Source organism: Crocodylus siamensis, chromosome 2, assembly GCF_052110815.1.
Source record: "Crocodylus siamensis isolate JL-2025a chromosome 2, ASM5211081v1, whole genome shotgun sequence".
NCBI lineage: Eukaryota > Metazoa > Chordata > Crocodylia > Crocodylidae > Crocodylus > Crocodylus siamensis.
In genome coordinates this window covers 138,208,569-138,223,494 of record NC_143396.1, presented here as the reverse complement: position 1 = coordinate 138,223,494, position 14,926 = coordinate 138,208,569, and the positions used below count along the sequence as shown (strand labels likewise).

The 14,926-nt window shown below is 41.7% G+C and overlaps 1 protein-coding gene across 3 annotated transcripts in view; it reads right to left on the bottom strand.

Moving 5' to 3' along the window:
* Positions 1-14,926, bottom strand: part of BMP2K (BMP2 inducible kinase) — a 135,957-nt gene that overhangs the window by 35,626 nt on the left and 85,405 nt on the right. For 2 of the 3 annotated variants that reach the window (XM_090036909.1, XM_090036908.1), the window contains exons 14-15: positions 7,902-8,059; positions 149-262 (exon numbers count right to left, since the gene is read on the bottom strand). In XM_090036909.1, coding sequence (XP_089893035.1) covers positions 149-262; positions 7,902-8,059 — 272 coding nt within the window. The remainder of the gene's footprint in view (positions 1-148; positions 263-7,901; positions 8,060-14,926) is intronic. The other variant, XM_090036910.1, reaches the window with a different exon arrangement.

The following is a 14,926-nucleotide window of genomic DNA, read 5'->3' as shown; positions in this document are numbered from 1 at the left end:
CACTCAAGGTAACATTAGGAAAGAAAACATCTTCTAGTCGATCTTCAACCACAAGGCTGTGGATTTGTCCTTCTAGGCCATTTAACCACACAAGCTTCCTTGACAGATATAAAAATAAAGAGGTAGTGATGGCGCAGTTTTAACTTGCCTGGGTGAGAAATGAAAGGTACAGAACCAAAGGGATCTTCTGGAGGATTGCTCTGTGGAGCAGAATATGGCTCCACATTCTTATCTGAGGATGCTCTCCTGTCCACGAGCCTATCTGTAAAAATAAATGGAACAGAACAAAAAATAAAATAAAATAAAAATGGCAGGTCTTATGCCAATTTTTAGATATTTAATATTTCTGAAAAAACTCCTCTTTGAGTCCTGGCAACTACCCCATTTTAAAAGGGCCTCACCATATAAATATGGTACCCTCAGCCAACTCAAAATAGCATGTGGTTGTTAATGGAAAAAAAACCCAGCAAAAATATAGCTATTCTACGTACTCCAAGCAGCACGTGTGCCTTGCGATAGGGACTCATTCTTTTCTGTTTGGATTTTCGTATCAAGTCTATCACAATGATTTCTAAACACACTAAAGTTATCCACCAGCATTTATTTTTTGCAATCAAAATAAACAGTTTCTTTAAAACATGGTAAGCTAAGGTAAACATATTCAACTAGAACCAGGGAAGCAATAACATTCATAATCCCACCAACATCCCTTTACATTACAGTACCGTACAGTGATTGCAACAGCCATTTTTAAGCGGCATAAAAACAAACAAGTTTAGCTTTATATTGAATGCAGTTTATTCCCTAGTATTCTAGACTGCTCAGACCAAGCTAAACATTGTATTCAATAACACAAAAAAAACCCAGTGAAACAAGAAACATGGAACACCAATTTATAATGGTTACTTATGTTCCAAGGGTTGAGACTGGGAAGTACTCCGAATAATTGGAATTCTGTCAGCAGATTTAGGCTAAACATTGTGCACTACGCTCAAGAGTCCTGGAATCACTTTAAAGTAACTACCCCAGTAGGTGTCATCACACTACTCTTAAAAGCTGAGCCTTCTGCGAGTATAAAAAGCCTCTATTCTCAGTTGCCCAACTTCCCCTCTCTACATGACTAAAACCTAATACCCCTAAAGGAAAAGGGCAGGTGCACAAGAACCTGTTTAAAAGAACTCAGGTTAATAGCTTTTTGTTTTTGTGTTTGTTTGTTTTTTGTTGTTGTTGTTGGGGGGGTTTTGGGGGGGGGGCCTCCCCCCTCAAACTGACTTTGCGACTTTCCAGTGCAGATTAACCAGTAGTTGTGATACCCAAAATAAGCACTGAATTGGTCAGACTGTGAGATTTCAAAAAATGATACCATATGGCTTCATAATCCTGAGAATGGTGCCGACTGAAATATAGCAACCTCCAGTTAAAAGCCTTAAAATATGAAGCTGAATAAAACCAAGACAAAAACGTGGCTAGAAGCTTGGGATATTTATATTCTCCTCCTGACAAATTTCCATTCATCAGACTTGCATATCTGAGTAGCGTGGCTGTGCTGATAGGTTCATCTCTTACAGCAGTAGTCAGAATCTTCCATGTGGATTTCTGTTGTTTGGAAAAAAGATAGGATGGGCAACAGCACTGAATGTCAGACAAGAAGTCAAGGGAGGTAACTGAAGCATAACACACACACTCTGCTTACGGTCTATTTTACCTGATCACCTAACCACAAGGTCTGGCAAAACACCACCTTAAATGGGAACCTAACTTGTATGTATGCCCATTTATCAGACTGTATGAAAAGTCTCACTAGCTCTTCATTATTGCAAATCCCAAGAGTGAGAGTCACTGAAGTTTTTATGTAAAAACCTTAGTTTAAGTTTTAAAAAGTGGCATTGCACAAAGGCCCAGAAACAGGCACCGTCAAATTAACGCACAATTTATAGTGAAGGGGTAGGTATTCTGTTTTCTCCCACTCCAAATAGCTGCTCACTATTGCACTGGATGCACATGAGCGCCAGGTTGAGGATTTTGAAGAGTTAAGAGTATTCTTTAGCACGTGCTACAATTTTAGCTGGCTTTCATTACCTGTTCAACTCTTAACATTTTGCCTTCTGACCTATGATGAGTAGCCTCAACCACCTTTTGATTGATGCATTGTTCCTATCTTCACAATTGATCACTAAATACTCTTCATAGGTACAACACCTTATATGATCTATAAACCCTATTCCTGCTTAAAATCCTTCCTAAAAAAGTTCCACTTAAACTAAAGACCATTTTGGAATGGCTGCTGAAAAGTATTTTTTTTTTATCCTTTCTTTGTTGCTTGTCGCATCTTAGCCTGTAAGCTCTCAAGAGCCGAGATGGACTCTTAAGGCCTCATTATACAAATGTCAGTAAAATCCCTGCAAGGAAGAAAAGGGAGAAAATTTTAGGACCCATCTCCCCTTGATTTCTGCTTCCAGAAAAATGAAAACAGGCTGCTTTTTGTGTTGAGATTCTGGACAATAAGCTGGGGAGAGGGGGAGGGGGAGGGGGAGGTTAAGAGACTTGGGAAGTGATGGCATAATTACCCCAAACTCTTCCTAGGGCCTGCCGGGTCCCCAGCTACGCAATGGTTGCACACACATGCCGGCAAGTTTGACTTGCTGGAAGTTAACTCCTGTGGAATACCTATATCTTTTGAAGAATAAAAGGGGGTTCATTTGCCAGAACACAAAGACTAAGAAATTGTTCTCGATAAATATAAACTGTGACTTTTAAAATGAGATTAAACTATTTTCTCACTAGGAGGACCACTTGCACCATGGACTAGTTTGTCTCCAAATGTCAAAGAGAGACACAATCCAACCACCATTTGTGCCTGTATCATCTTTGTTGACAACAAACTCAGAAGAGAAACTCTTTAACCAAATTTGAACAGTTGAGTGGAAGTTTGCTTTGTTATGTAGATTCCATCTGAGAATCTGGCCTCTGGGAAAAATAAAAATCCTAAGTATTTCGATATGACGTTTAAGGAGGGGAGGGGAAAGCTTTTCACATTATTTATCAAGCAAAAAGCCTTTGAAAACATACAAGGAAAAAAGGTGAAATTATAGGGGACGAGAGATAAAAGGTTTCCTTTAGACTAGTTCCTGAAAGAGTCCAGTTTTTGAGCTCTGTGGTAACTTTAGCTCTGATTCAAAAGACACAGACATTTTCAGTGTAATATGTGAGAGTGCCTTCTCTGTCCCCAAGTGTGTCTTCGGAGATTCTAATTTGGTACACAGACTGAAAGGCAGTTGCTATCCTAAATAGCAAAGAGGAAACTTTTTGCCAAAAAGCCTACCTGAATATATGTGAACATCCCGATGCTGTTTTCTAACCACAAAAGACTGAGTATGCTAAAGAGTCAAAAAGCATCCCTAGGTTTTAGGTCTGATAATTCATAGACAGCCCTGATATATCAGTGTCTTCCTCAGCATAACTTCTGAGAGCAAAAATAACTGTTTAGGAAATATTTTTCGTTACCCTTATTGACAACAGATTATGAACACAGTTTACATCATTTCTGCTTGCTTCTGTAAACAGATTAACTATAGAAGAAACCTTATGTTGTACACATGGGCTAAGTATAGACAGTCAGAAAGTCCAATGCTGAATCAATTCAGTCTTTGCAGGTTTGTCTAAGCTGCATACATTGAACCGATAACCAAGTGAACAGACATTCACTTTTGATACTGGAAATATAGCCACATGCCTGTAGTGCCCAGGCCAGAGCTGGGGGCGAGGAGAGCGCTAGAGCATGCTTCCTTGCTCGGCTGAAGCAGACAGCGTGGGCCAAAGCTAGCTCACTCACCTTACAAGTGGAGCTTACAGGGGAGGTGCAAAGCATCCTGGGATGTTGGGAAACCATGAGTGAACTTGAATCTGGGGGAGATCTGGGACAGAAGTTGAATAAAGTGATTTAACCTAAATCAGTTAAGTCTGACACTGCATCCATCCAGGTTTATCTTAAACTGGTTTTGGCCATTTTGAAAGCAGTTTACGTACACTGAACTACTGCTGTGTTACAGATTTGAACCAGTTTCCGATCACTTATACCAGTTTGTGTATAATTTCTGTCCCTAGCCATGAAGACACTTTCAAAGTGAAGTGGTTTGGCAGATGCTCAGAAAGCATCAATTAGCAGGCCTTCTCATCTGATGTGACCTCTTAGCTTGGTGAAGCAGTTCTTGCTGACATGGTTTCCTTTGAATTATCAAACTATTATTAAATCAAATCAATAATGTTAGAGAGGACCAGGGAGAAAGCAGCCAAAGTCCCATTGTGACTCAAGTTTATCAAATTTCCTCATCACTGATGCTGCAGAAGTAAGTACGTTGAACTCTTCACAAGCTCAGTAGGACATTCAATATGTTGGTCAAGGTTCTCTTTCACAAGATGTGCTAGAAATGAAGTTTGCACAAGTTTTCTTAAGAGTATTAATTAATAAGGCAACTGAGACTGCTGTCACTTATTAGCCCTTCACCAAAAGTGACAGGTCTTTAAAGAAACAAATAACCTCCTTTCTACAACTGAATAATCAATATTTTTAAAGGGTTGAGATCTTCATTCAATTTCTTCTATTATTTTCACAATGATAAAGACATGTTCAACAATTCAGATATTTTACACAGCATAATATTGAAATTGCATCAATTCCTCTCTCCAATGGGCATGGAAAGCAAAATTTTAAATCACAGCAAAAGTAATTTTAGTTTTCTTATGCATAGTGATTATATAGTTTAACCAGTTTATGCATTAAATGGTAATAGTGACATTAGGATGGAGATGTAGATCAGCTGCATATAAAATTACAGCCTAAAAGTTTGGACTTCTTAGACCCTTGAGAGAAAACCTAGAAGACTGTATTATGGTAAACACAACAGCTCTTTACATTTTTTTAATTCATGTTTATAAATTAAGATGCAACAATACAAATTGACCTTTTAAAGTTCAAATACTGCCTATTATACCAAGCCAGTGAAAACAAAGCAAATGAAAAAAATTACAGAAGAGTACACACACACACACACACACACACACAGAGCTGTATCATATCATTGTCTTGATTTGATGGCATAAAACCTAGCAATTTACTTCTCTAAACTCTCATTCTTCAAAACTTCCTCCGGATATGAGTGAGAGAGAGAGGGGAAAGCGAGCATGCCAGGTAACAAACTAAGCTTTCTTCTGCAAAACTGCTGATCTTATTAGAAGAGTAACAATATTTTTGATTATATCTGAGAATATTCAGAAACACTCTGAATTGGCAAAACTTTAAAGGAAAAAACAATCATTTTCAATGTGTCATACAATAACAAGCAGAAATACAAATAAATCATCTCAGCAGGATTTAAGATTGTACATTACCACTACACAAAAGTTATCCCTGGGCAAGTCACATAGCATGTCCATAAATGGAGATATTATGAATTTTACAAGAGGTTTTTTTATACTTGTACTCAGAAGCATTACTTTTCTGAACAGGTGCAGTGCTATATAAAAGTATTACACCTTGAATAAGTGGAGCTCTGAGACTGCATTAAATTTACATCATTATTAAAAATGCTAGTGGGTTTACTCCTCATATCACGAGCCTCTGGAACAAACTGTAAAGTAACTTTAGAGACTGCCAGGGCAGACTCAAGGAATATTACTGTGCTTTTTAAAATGTAAACAGTTATTTTAGCAGCATATACAACAAAAAATAGGTAAAAGAAAAAACAGATGCTCTTCACTGCCTAACTAAGCAACTGCAATTTACAAGTTTTTGCTCCAATACTTATTTTTTCTCCAAGAAGATAAGCTGCCTGTAATAAAACAGCAGAATGAATAAGAAACAAAGGGAAGCAAATGGCACATAACATGTAAAAATCTAAGTTGTGCTGTGCTGTTCTATAAACTTCCCTACATATTTCCTCTGATTTAGAAGAAATGCGTCCAACTACCACACTCCAAGAAACCCATTCACACTGTTATACAATTCAAGGGCAAGTGATTAAATATAGTGAACATAATATTAAGAGGAGCCACTAATAAAAATAATTCTGCATTTTTTCATGTTAATTGCCTTTTGGTGCCATCTTGTTTATAAACTAGGATTGCCCTATCCCAACATCACAAGAGCCACTTTATACAGAAACCTTACTAAAACTATTTTTATATTCTCCTTGGTCTTACATTAGGAATACTAATAGAGAGATGACTACACATCTCTCTACAGAGAAAAATTTTAGAATTTCCATTTTGCTGGAATTTTATAACACTATTGCACTATATAAGTGAATACTTTCTGATGTTTAGGTTTGATTTTGTTTCTCCTAAGAATTAGCCAACACTGTTAATTGTCCCCCTTCTCTTTTGTGAACTTAATAAAACTGAAATATGGCAAGGATAGCCAACAATTCTGAGCAAGAACAAATACTGAATGACACCTTATACGTTGGTCATAAAATCACTTCAATTTTCTATGCTGTTTGGTATGTTTTGCTCTAACTTACATCCGCTGGAAACACATGGCTCAGCAAAACCAAATGCAGGTTACTATTCATCAAGGTCACTTACCCCATAATTGTGGTCAGCAATGTGGTTTAGAGTTATGAGAACAAAGTGTTATGCTAACCTTTTTTTTCCCCCCAAACATACTACAGATTACAGAATATTTCTTTTCCTAATGTTCTAAAGCTCCTTTTGAGGAATCATACTTGACGTTTTAAAACAACTGCTGGAACAAGTTCAAAACCCTAGCTTTTAAAGAACTGATATTTATTTTCAACAAGAACAATTTTAATCAAACTCCCCCCCACAACACAAGCAAGGCCAGCTGTTTTGTGTTACTGGAGATGCTCTGTTTATACAATGTTACTTTTGCATTTTACAAAAATGGCACAAATGTACTATCCATGGGCAATAGCAATACGATAAACATTCAGGAACCACAATTTACTTTAAACTAACGTCCTGAACACACAGTTCTTGAATATTCTTTTCTGCAGATAACTTATTGGCCAGCCATATTCCCATAGGGAGCTTGCAAACAGTCCTAAAATTAAGCTAGTAGAAAAGCTTAACTGGAAAAAAAGTTCCCCCACCCAAGCTACTTGATATTAAAATAATTTTGCCTCAAATTTACTACTGAAAAATCTGAATCTAGCAATCAAGGCATTATATGTTTTATCTTTGATGTTACTGTCGTATCTTACAAACGCAGGCTGTAGGTCACATAAAAAAGGCTAATCTAACAAAAATTTGTCACAGTAGAAAGGACTATTTGATGAACACAAAGTGATTAAAGAGAACAAGTAATTGCAAGTAAAAACATTGAGATATCCAAATTCAAGAAAAATTTTATTCAACTATTGCCATGTCAGAACAATAAAGCAGCCCTTACATGTAGCCACTCATCAAAAGGACATTACAAAACATTAACATAATGTAATAGACCAATTTTTCTTTCAGGCATTTTCAAAGGGCACCTTGGACCCACATAGTCTTCTACTATAGTGTGCAAGAAAAGAACTGCAAATGGAATAATGCAAGCAGCTATATTGTGTGTCCCCCATTTATCTGAACACCATGCCTCTGCTGTTAAGATTCTTAACAATCAAGGTAACACAAGCAGTATTTTAGGAGTTAAGATATTGCCATTTTCTTCAGTATTTGAGTCAATAACTACTAATGCTAGACAGCGAATTTCCATTGCACACAACAATTTCATAATGGAAAGAAAAGTGAGAAGGCGGACCTAGCTCTGCCCTCAAATGCTCAGAAAGAATTTTCTGTACAAGAGACTGTGTTGTCCTGAAAAAGGACAGTCTTTGGCACTGCTAACTACAGAGCCCTTATTTATTGTGATGCGAAATAAGCCTTCAAGCGTCCCTTACTTGATCTCAGAAGGTCAAATTCTCTGTCCAGCAGCTCCTCCTCTGTGAGCTTAGAGAAATTATCTTCTCCAAATGGGTTCCAACCTGACATATCAGGTGGGTTATTGATGTTCTGCTTTGGGTAACTGGAAACTGCCTCTGCATCAGGAATGGCTGACCTGCAAAGTCAATTTTGGAAGCCAAATATGAAAAACATTAAAACTTATATCTATGGGATATAGTACTATAAACATCTGCACTTAATCATTTCAGCAACCTCTAAATATAATGTATATACTCAATATGAATACAATATAACAGCTTAAGCATGAGACCATTTAACAGTGGCTTAAATTTTTATTCTACTTTAATTCTTTTAAATGCAAACTAGCCAACTGCCCGTTAAGAATGATGGGGTGGGGGAAGCGGGCAGGGATAGAGCCCCGTGCCCCTCCTGCTGATTAGGGGAGGAGAAGCAGCAGGCCCGGCCCAACCCAGCAGTGGGACGGGAGGAGCAGGCTTAGGGCCAACGCGAGGCAGGGGAGGAGTGGGCCCAGGCCCGAGGCAGAGGCGGCCTGCTCCTCCCCTCCCCCTCCCCGCACTGCTGCCCCGTCAGCCAGGCCTGCTGCTCCCCTCCACTGCCATGGCAGGCTGGCTTCTCTCCCCACTTGGACTCACTCCTCTTCCTCCTCCCACTCCCTCCCCACACATCTGGCCCAGGCCCACTGCTCCCCTCCCCCCCCACCTCCACCACAGCATGCCAGCTCCTCCCCCAACCACCACCACATTGGCCCTGCAGGCAGTGATAATGGAAGGGAGGGACAAGCAGGCCAAGGCTAGCATGAGTGGCCTCGCCCTCCCACCCCCTCCACTCCATCATCGCAACCTGCATGGAGCAGGGCAGGGGGGACGAGGCTAGCACTGCCGCTGCCTCCAGGGAGCACATCGGAGCAGGCAAAGCCAGCTGCGCTGGCCCTCCACCCCCCCCCACTGTCCCTTGTGTTCCCCCCCCCCACATCTTGCAGCGCTCCGCCACCTCCTGGCTGAATGCTTCTTCCTTGCACTCTGATTGGCTGCTCATCAGTGAATCAATCAGAACATGAATAAAGCGTTACAGACAGACAGACAGATTAAGGCTTTTATAATATTAGAATGTTTTGCAACTTTTACATCTGCATTTCTCCTTTTATTCTATTGAGCATAGACAAACTGGAAAAAATGATTCATAAAAAGAAAAAAGAAGTGTTGTAATCTTCACTCATTTCTGAGTAATGTTTAGCGGAGGATTAAATATTTAGTTTCTAACTTAAAAAAAGAAATATAGAAATATTTAAACAAGCCAAAATGTATTCCCCTATCTTGCTGCTTTTTCTTGAAGGCGATATACAGAGATGAGGTGCTTTTTGGCCCTTGGTTGATGAGGTGAAACTATTGTATTTAGCATACTACTACTGTTTTTAAGAGTATTAATGTTAAATGTGTGTTAAGAAATTAAAGAACAGACCAGGGTCAACCACCTTTTTGTTCTTTCACCAACCAGAATCCCTCATGATTATAGACTGCGAGTGGGCAATTATTTGGGCCCAAAAGCCACTTAGGGAGGAGTTTTGGTGAGCTATCACAGACTGGGTCAGCACCACCCCACCAGGCTGGGTAAGCATCCTCCCCCCAGCCCTGCCCCAGGCCCCAGCTCTGTGCTGTCACCGCCAACCAATCCTGGGGGCTCTAAGGAGACCAGCCTTGGACAGCAGGATGCACAGCCAGAGATGGGATAGGGCCACAGGCGGGAAGGGATCGGTGCGTGGCAGTGCTGCGGCTCCATCCCATCCACATGCCCCATTTGCACAGGTCCCAGCCCGGTGTCCATGGAGACCTCACCCAACCACTCTATCTGGTGCCCCCAGCAGCCAATGTAAGGCAGACAGGCTGAGGTGCCCAGGCAGGAGGAGCTGGAAGGAGCCACCATTGCCAGAGCTGCCAGGAAGCAAGTCTAGCCACTGCACCACCCTAGCCCCACCGTGCACCTGAGGAAGGTGGGATCAGCCACACATGCAGACAAAGCTGCGGCACCTGCTGCAGGACAGACAAAATCCGTTGGTGGCCTCGATCCAGCCAACGGGCCATATTCTCCCCACCCCTGCTATAAAACAGAGTGCCAAAAATGCTTACAACCTCAACTTGTAAAATGATGGCTTGCCAGGGTGGATGGCGGGGGAACTACAAGGGGCTTGCTCCTTGTTGTGGCAGTGCACCACCAGCCCTCTCCAAGGTGTGCATGCAAAGTAAAATGCCTTCATATGCCACACGCTGGCACAGCTTCCAGGGGTTGCCTACCCCTGGACTATAGTATACATATGAACAACAGATCTCAAAGAACACCAGTTAGTACAAATTAAGCATAACATTATTTTTGGGCCTGTCCACATGTATTCCACATTTAGTAATTCCAAAGTAGTAACATCATGCTAGGAGGTGGATAATTTTGATTTAATTTTTCTTTTCTTTGTGGTTTTTTTTTTTTTTTTTTAGCCAAACAAGGATTGAAGATCCACTTTGCTTAAGGGAACGTAGCTCCAGAGGCACAGCACAATGTTTCGTGAGGGTATGAGCAGTACTCCGTGTGGCAGCTCTGCAAATTTCAGAAATGGGTACATCGCTAAAGGAAACCATGGATACAGTCTGAACTTTGGTAGAGTGAACTTTTGTCTCAGATAAATCAGGCTTATTTACTTGTACATTCAGTAATCCATCTGGACAGCATCTAGGTAAAAACTGTTTTACCTTTTTACTCTGTTGGCTATGTAGAAGAGACCCTAAGAGGCTTGATTCAATGTAAATGAAAAAGATAGCACACGAAGGACGTCTAAAACATGTACTTTTCCCCCCAAACCTCACATTAACGATTCTAAAATTACAGAAAGGTGAATATATTCAGAAACCTTAGAAAGGAATCTCAGATGAATCCCAAGAGAAACCTTATCACATGAAAATAAGCATATGATGAACTTACTATTAAAGTTTGAATTCTTCCTTCTTGCCAAGCAAAAATAACAGCCACCAAAAAGTTTATATGGAAAAATGATCCAATACTCATGAGACAAATAGTTCAAGTACAGTCCCAATAGTCTCACTAAGTGCATTAAAGTATCATGAGGTAAGCATCAGGTTCTCTAAATCTGAAACCCACACTTTAAATCTTTAAACACCTGGAGACTGTAGAGTGCAATAATATTGTACATTTTTTAAATTTGTGACTAATTTCTAAACCAACTTCTATGGAGTCCAGAGAACTTTAAATGACAGAATATAATAAAAAAAAAAACCATAATTCTTCTAGAAAAGGATACGTTGCATACTGTGACCAGACCAATGATTTTTTTTCCATTTGGTATTGTAAATATAAGGTTTTGTAGAGTGCTTATAATTATTAAAAGAAATATTCTGTAGAAAAATTCCTGCACAACAAGAAAGCAACAAGCATCTAATCCCTAAAGCAGACACACCCAACCTACAGCACATGTGCCAAAAGCTGCATGGGCAGCCTCTGTGTGGCACACAGCACAGCAAGGAGAGAGCAGGGAAACACAGCAGTAAGGCTATGCAAAGCTTCAGTCCCCAATTCAATTCGGTGGAGATTCAGCCCAATTCAGTGACCGAATTTCCAAATCCCTATCAAATCAGAGGAACCTTTAATCCAGGGGCAGGCAATTATTTCGGGTGGAGGGCCACTTACTGAGTTTTGGCAAGCCATCAAGGGCCACATGACAGCCAGCCAGGGGCAGATAAATATTAATTTTCCAAATTTTTTAGGAGCTCCATGGGCTGGATAGCATGGCCTGGCAGGCCCCATTTGGCCCACACACCACATTTTACCCACCCCTGCTTTAATCTCTCTGAATCAACTCAGAACCCTCCAAATCAATTTGGAGAGATTCGGACAGATTTAGCAATTTGGATGTAGATACAGCTTTAACTGTTTTTTCTACATAACTCTAGGTAGCAGGGGCTCTGAATGCTGTGATGGTGGGGTGAATGAAGCGTTCCACAGAAGCACGGGGGGCTCCCCAGTGCGTTCGGCAGCAGACCCGGAGGTAGACCAGAAGCACTTCCAATCCACTTCCTTGTCCACCAGGGAGTGTGCAGGGACCTCCCATCTTGGCAACTGGTACCTCCTGGGTTGGAGGGGGCACCCAGGGTCCCACCATGGCTGATCACCAAGCTGGGGATCGCGTTGGTCTAAGGAACAGACAGGCAAGGTTCTCTGAGCAGATGTGATATCTTTTATTAGACCAACTGAATAGTTGGAGAAATATATCTTGACAAGCTTTTGGGTTTAAAAACCCATTGTCAGCCTGAGAAAGCACCTGCAGTTGGTGTGTGCACACGTGCTCTTCCCAGATGGAACAAACAGTAAAGAAGCCAGAGGCTGGTATGCAGGCAAGAAAGCCAGTCAGTAAAAATGTACATTGAGGCATCATGGGGTGAGAGACAGGCTGTGGAGTGGGGGGAAAAATCAGATGTCAAGCAGGTTATAGTGTCATAAATCCAATGTCTATATTGAGTCCGTAAGTTTTTGTATCAAGGAGTCTGATGAAATGAAGCTCATAGACTCGTCTGTGAAAAGTGTTTTGTAAATTCAAACAAGCACCAAACCTTGCTAACCTCATCACCAGAAGCAAACTTCCTACAGCCCAAAACACACTGAATGGATCCAGACCATGCCACAACAAGAAATGCAAAACCTGCCAACGTATCTCCAGTACCCCTACAATTATTACACCCCACAGCAGAAATATCACTATTCCTAGATCTTACACCCACACCTCCAGAAACATTATATATCTCATCCAGTGCACCAAATGCCCAGATGGAAAATGTGCAAGAGAGACCAAAGAACAACTGCGCACCAGAACGAATGCACACTGGAAATCTATTAGAGACAAGAACACCCAATTACCAGTGGAGGCACATTTCTCACAAGAAAAGCGCTCTCTCCAATCTCTGTCCTAATCCTCAAAGGGAACTTACAAAACACTTTTAACAGCCTATGAACTTCACTTCATTAGCTTCCTCGATACAAAAACTCATGGACTCAATGTAGACATTGGATTTATGATAGGTACCTCTCCACTTCTGCCTGCTACATTCCCCCCCGCGCCAAGTCTGTCTCATGCCCTGACACCTCAATTTACATTTTCACCGACTGGCTTTCTTGCATGCATACCAGGATGCATTACTCTGGCTTCTTTACTATTCATTCCATCCAGGAAGAGCACACACACTAACTGTAGATGCTTCTTCAGCCCAATGAAGGGTTTTTAAACCCAAAAGCTTGCTAAGATACATTTCTCCAGCTATTGAGTTGGTCTAAAAAAAGATATCAGATTGACCCAAAGAACCATGTCTGTGTTAAGTCAGAGTGGGATGAATACAACAGGGATGGTAGCCTGCAACAGGTCGCCTTCCTGGTGCTGGTTAGATCTCGGCCTGCCCACCTGTTTCTGGGCCAACTGTCCTGATGGAAAACCAATTCAGATGTTACCCAGGTGGGAGACTATCCATTTAGGCCCCTGATGTCTATGGGTGACATCTCTTCTGCAGCTCTGTATCTCCCCTACACAGTGGCCCATGCCTCGCAGATAGTATCCTTCACCCCCTCCAGCTGTGGTCCCCTCTCTGGGGCCTTTGGTTCCCCCTAAGGCCCTGGCCCTGGCCCCACCTTCAGGCCAGTCAGAATCTTAAGCCTCTTGCTCTGGGTATTCCTCCTGGTGGGACCCTGGCTCTTCGACCTCCACTTTGGGTTCTGGCTCCAGCACAGACCAGTCGAGGGTACCCCAGGTCAGATCTGAGTCACCTGCCTGTTCTCCCCCTCACAACTACACTGCAACCAGTAAGTCTCAGGCCTCCAAGATCTTACAGGTCTGGGATTTCACCAGCCAGGACTGCGCATGTGCAATGACTGGAGGTTATGTTACCTCTCAGCTCCATGTTCTTGGGGAACCATGACACAGGACACAGACTGTCTGACTCACAAAGACTCACCCCCCTCCCCCAACCTAAACAGAAAATCTGAAGCAGAGACTGCAGTAAATTCTGGGATCAGCGAAGCAGGGGAGCACTGCATGATGGGAAGCTGTGTTCCAAATCCTAATTGACCCTTACACCCAGCTCAGCATTTATCAGACCAGTTCTAATCTGGATTTACAAAGGTCTCTCTCCCCTGCCCCACACACACACACACACACACACACACACACACACACACACACACACACACACACACACACACACACACACACACACACACACACACACACACACACACACACACACACACACACCTCTAAGCAAAAGTAAGTTTATTGGGCATCTCGAGCCGTACATTCCCCAGTCCCACTATGAGAGGCCAACGTAAACTTAATTGACTAAAACTCGGTTGCCGGGTTAGGGAATGCTGAGGCAACAGACCGAGTCAGAGGGGGTATGGGCAACATTTGAACAATGGTACAGGGTTCATCACAGCATCCAGCCCGTTGGAGCCCTGACCACAAGTGTTGTCATACTTTTCCCGAGACGACTGGTGGAAGTCATCTCCACAACAGGTTATGAACACTCCAATAATTGCCTTAAGTCTGTTAAAAGACTATAGTAAGATCTAAAAAGTCATGCTAAGCTGAGGCTTGTTCACAGCAAGCAAAAATCCAAAAATCCCTTGTCAATAAAAAGGGTGTTTCTAAAAATGCCAAGAGAGATATCTGCTATCCATAAAAATGTCAAGACAATTTGATTTACAATATTGACAATGCTTGAAAGAAACTAAACTGAGGGTATAAAAATCTGTAAAAGAAGCAGCAGTGGGGGTGCTGACACCACTCACTTTCTTCTGGAGAGGCTGCAGGAGGAAGATCATCTCCCTTCAAGGATCGTGCTGAAAACTTTAACCTGTCAGCTCTGCAACCCGAATGCCTTGGACTGGTGAGATCCCAGCTCTCTCTCTCTCTTTTCTCTTCTCTCCCTCTAAGCATACATTTCTGAACTTGAACTGT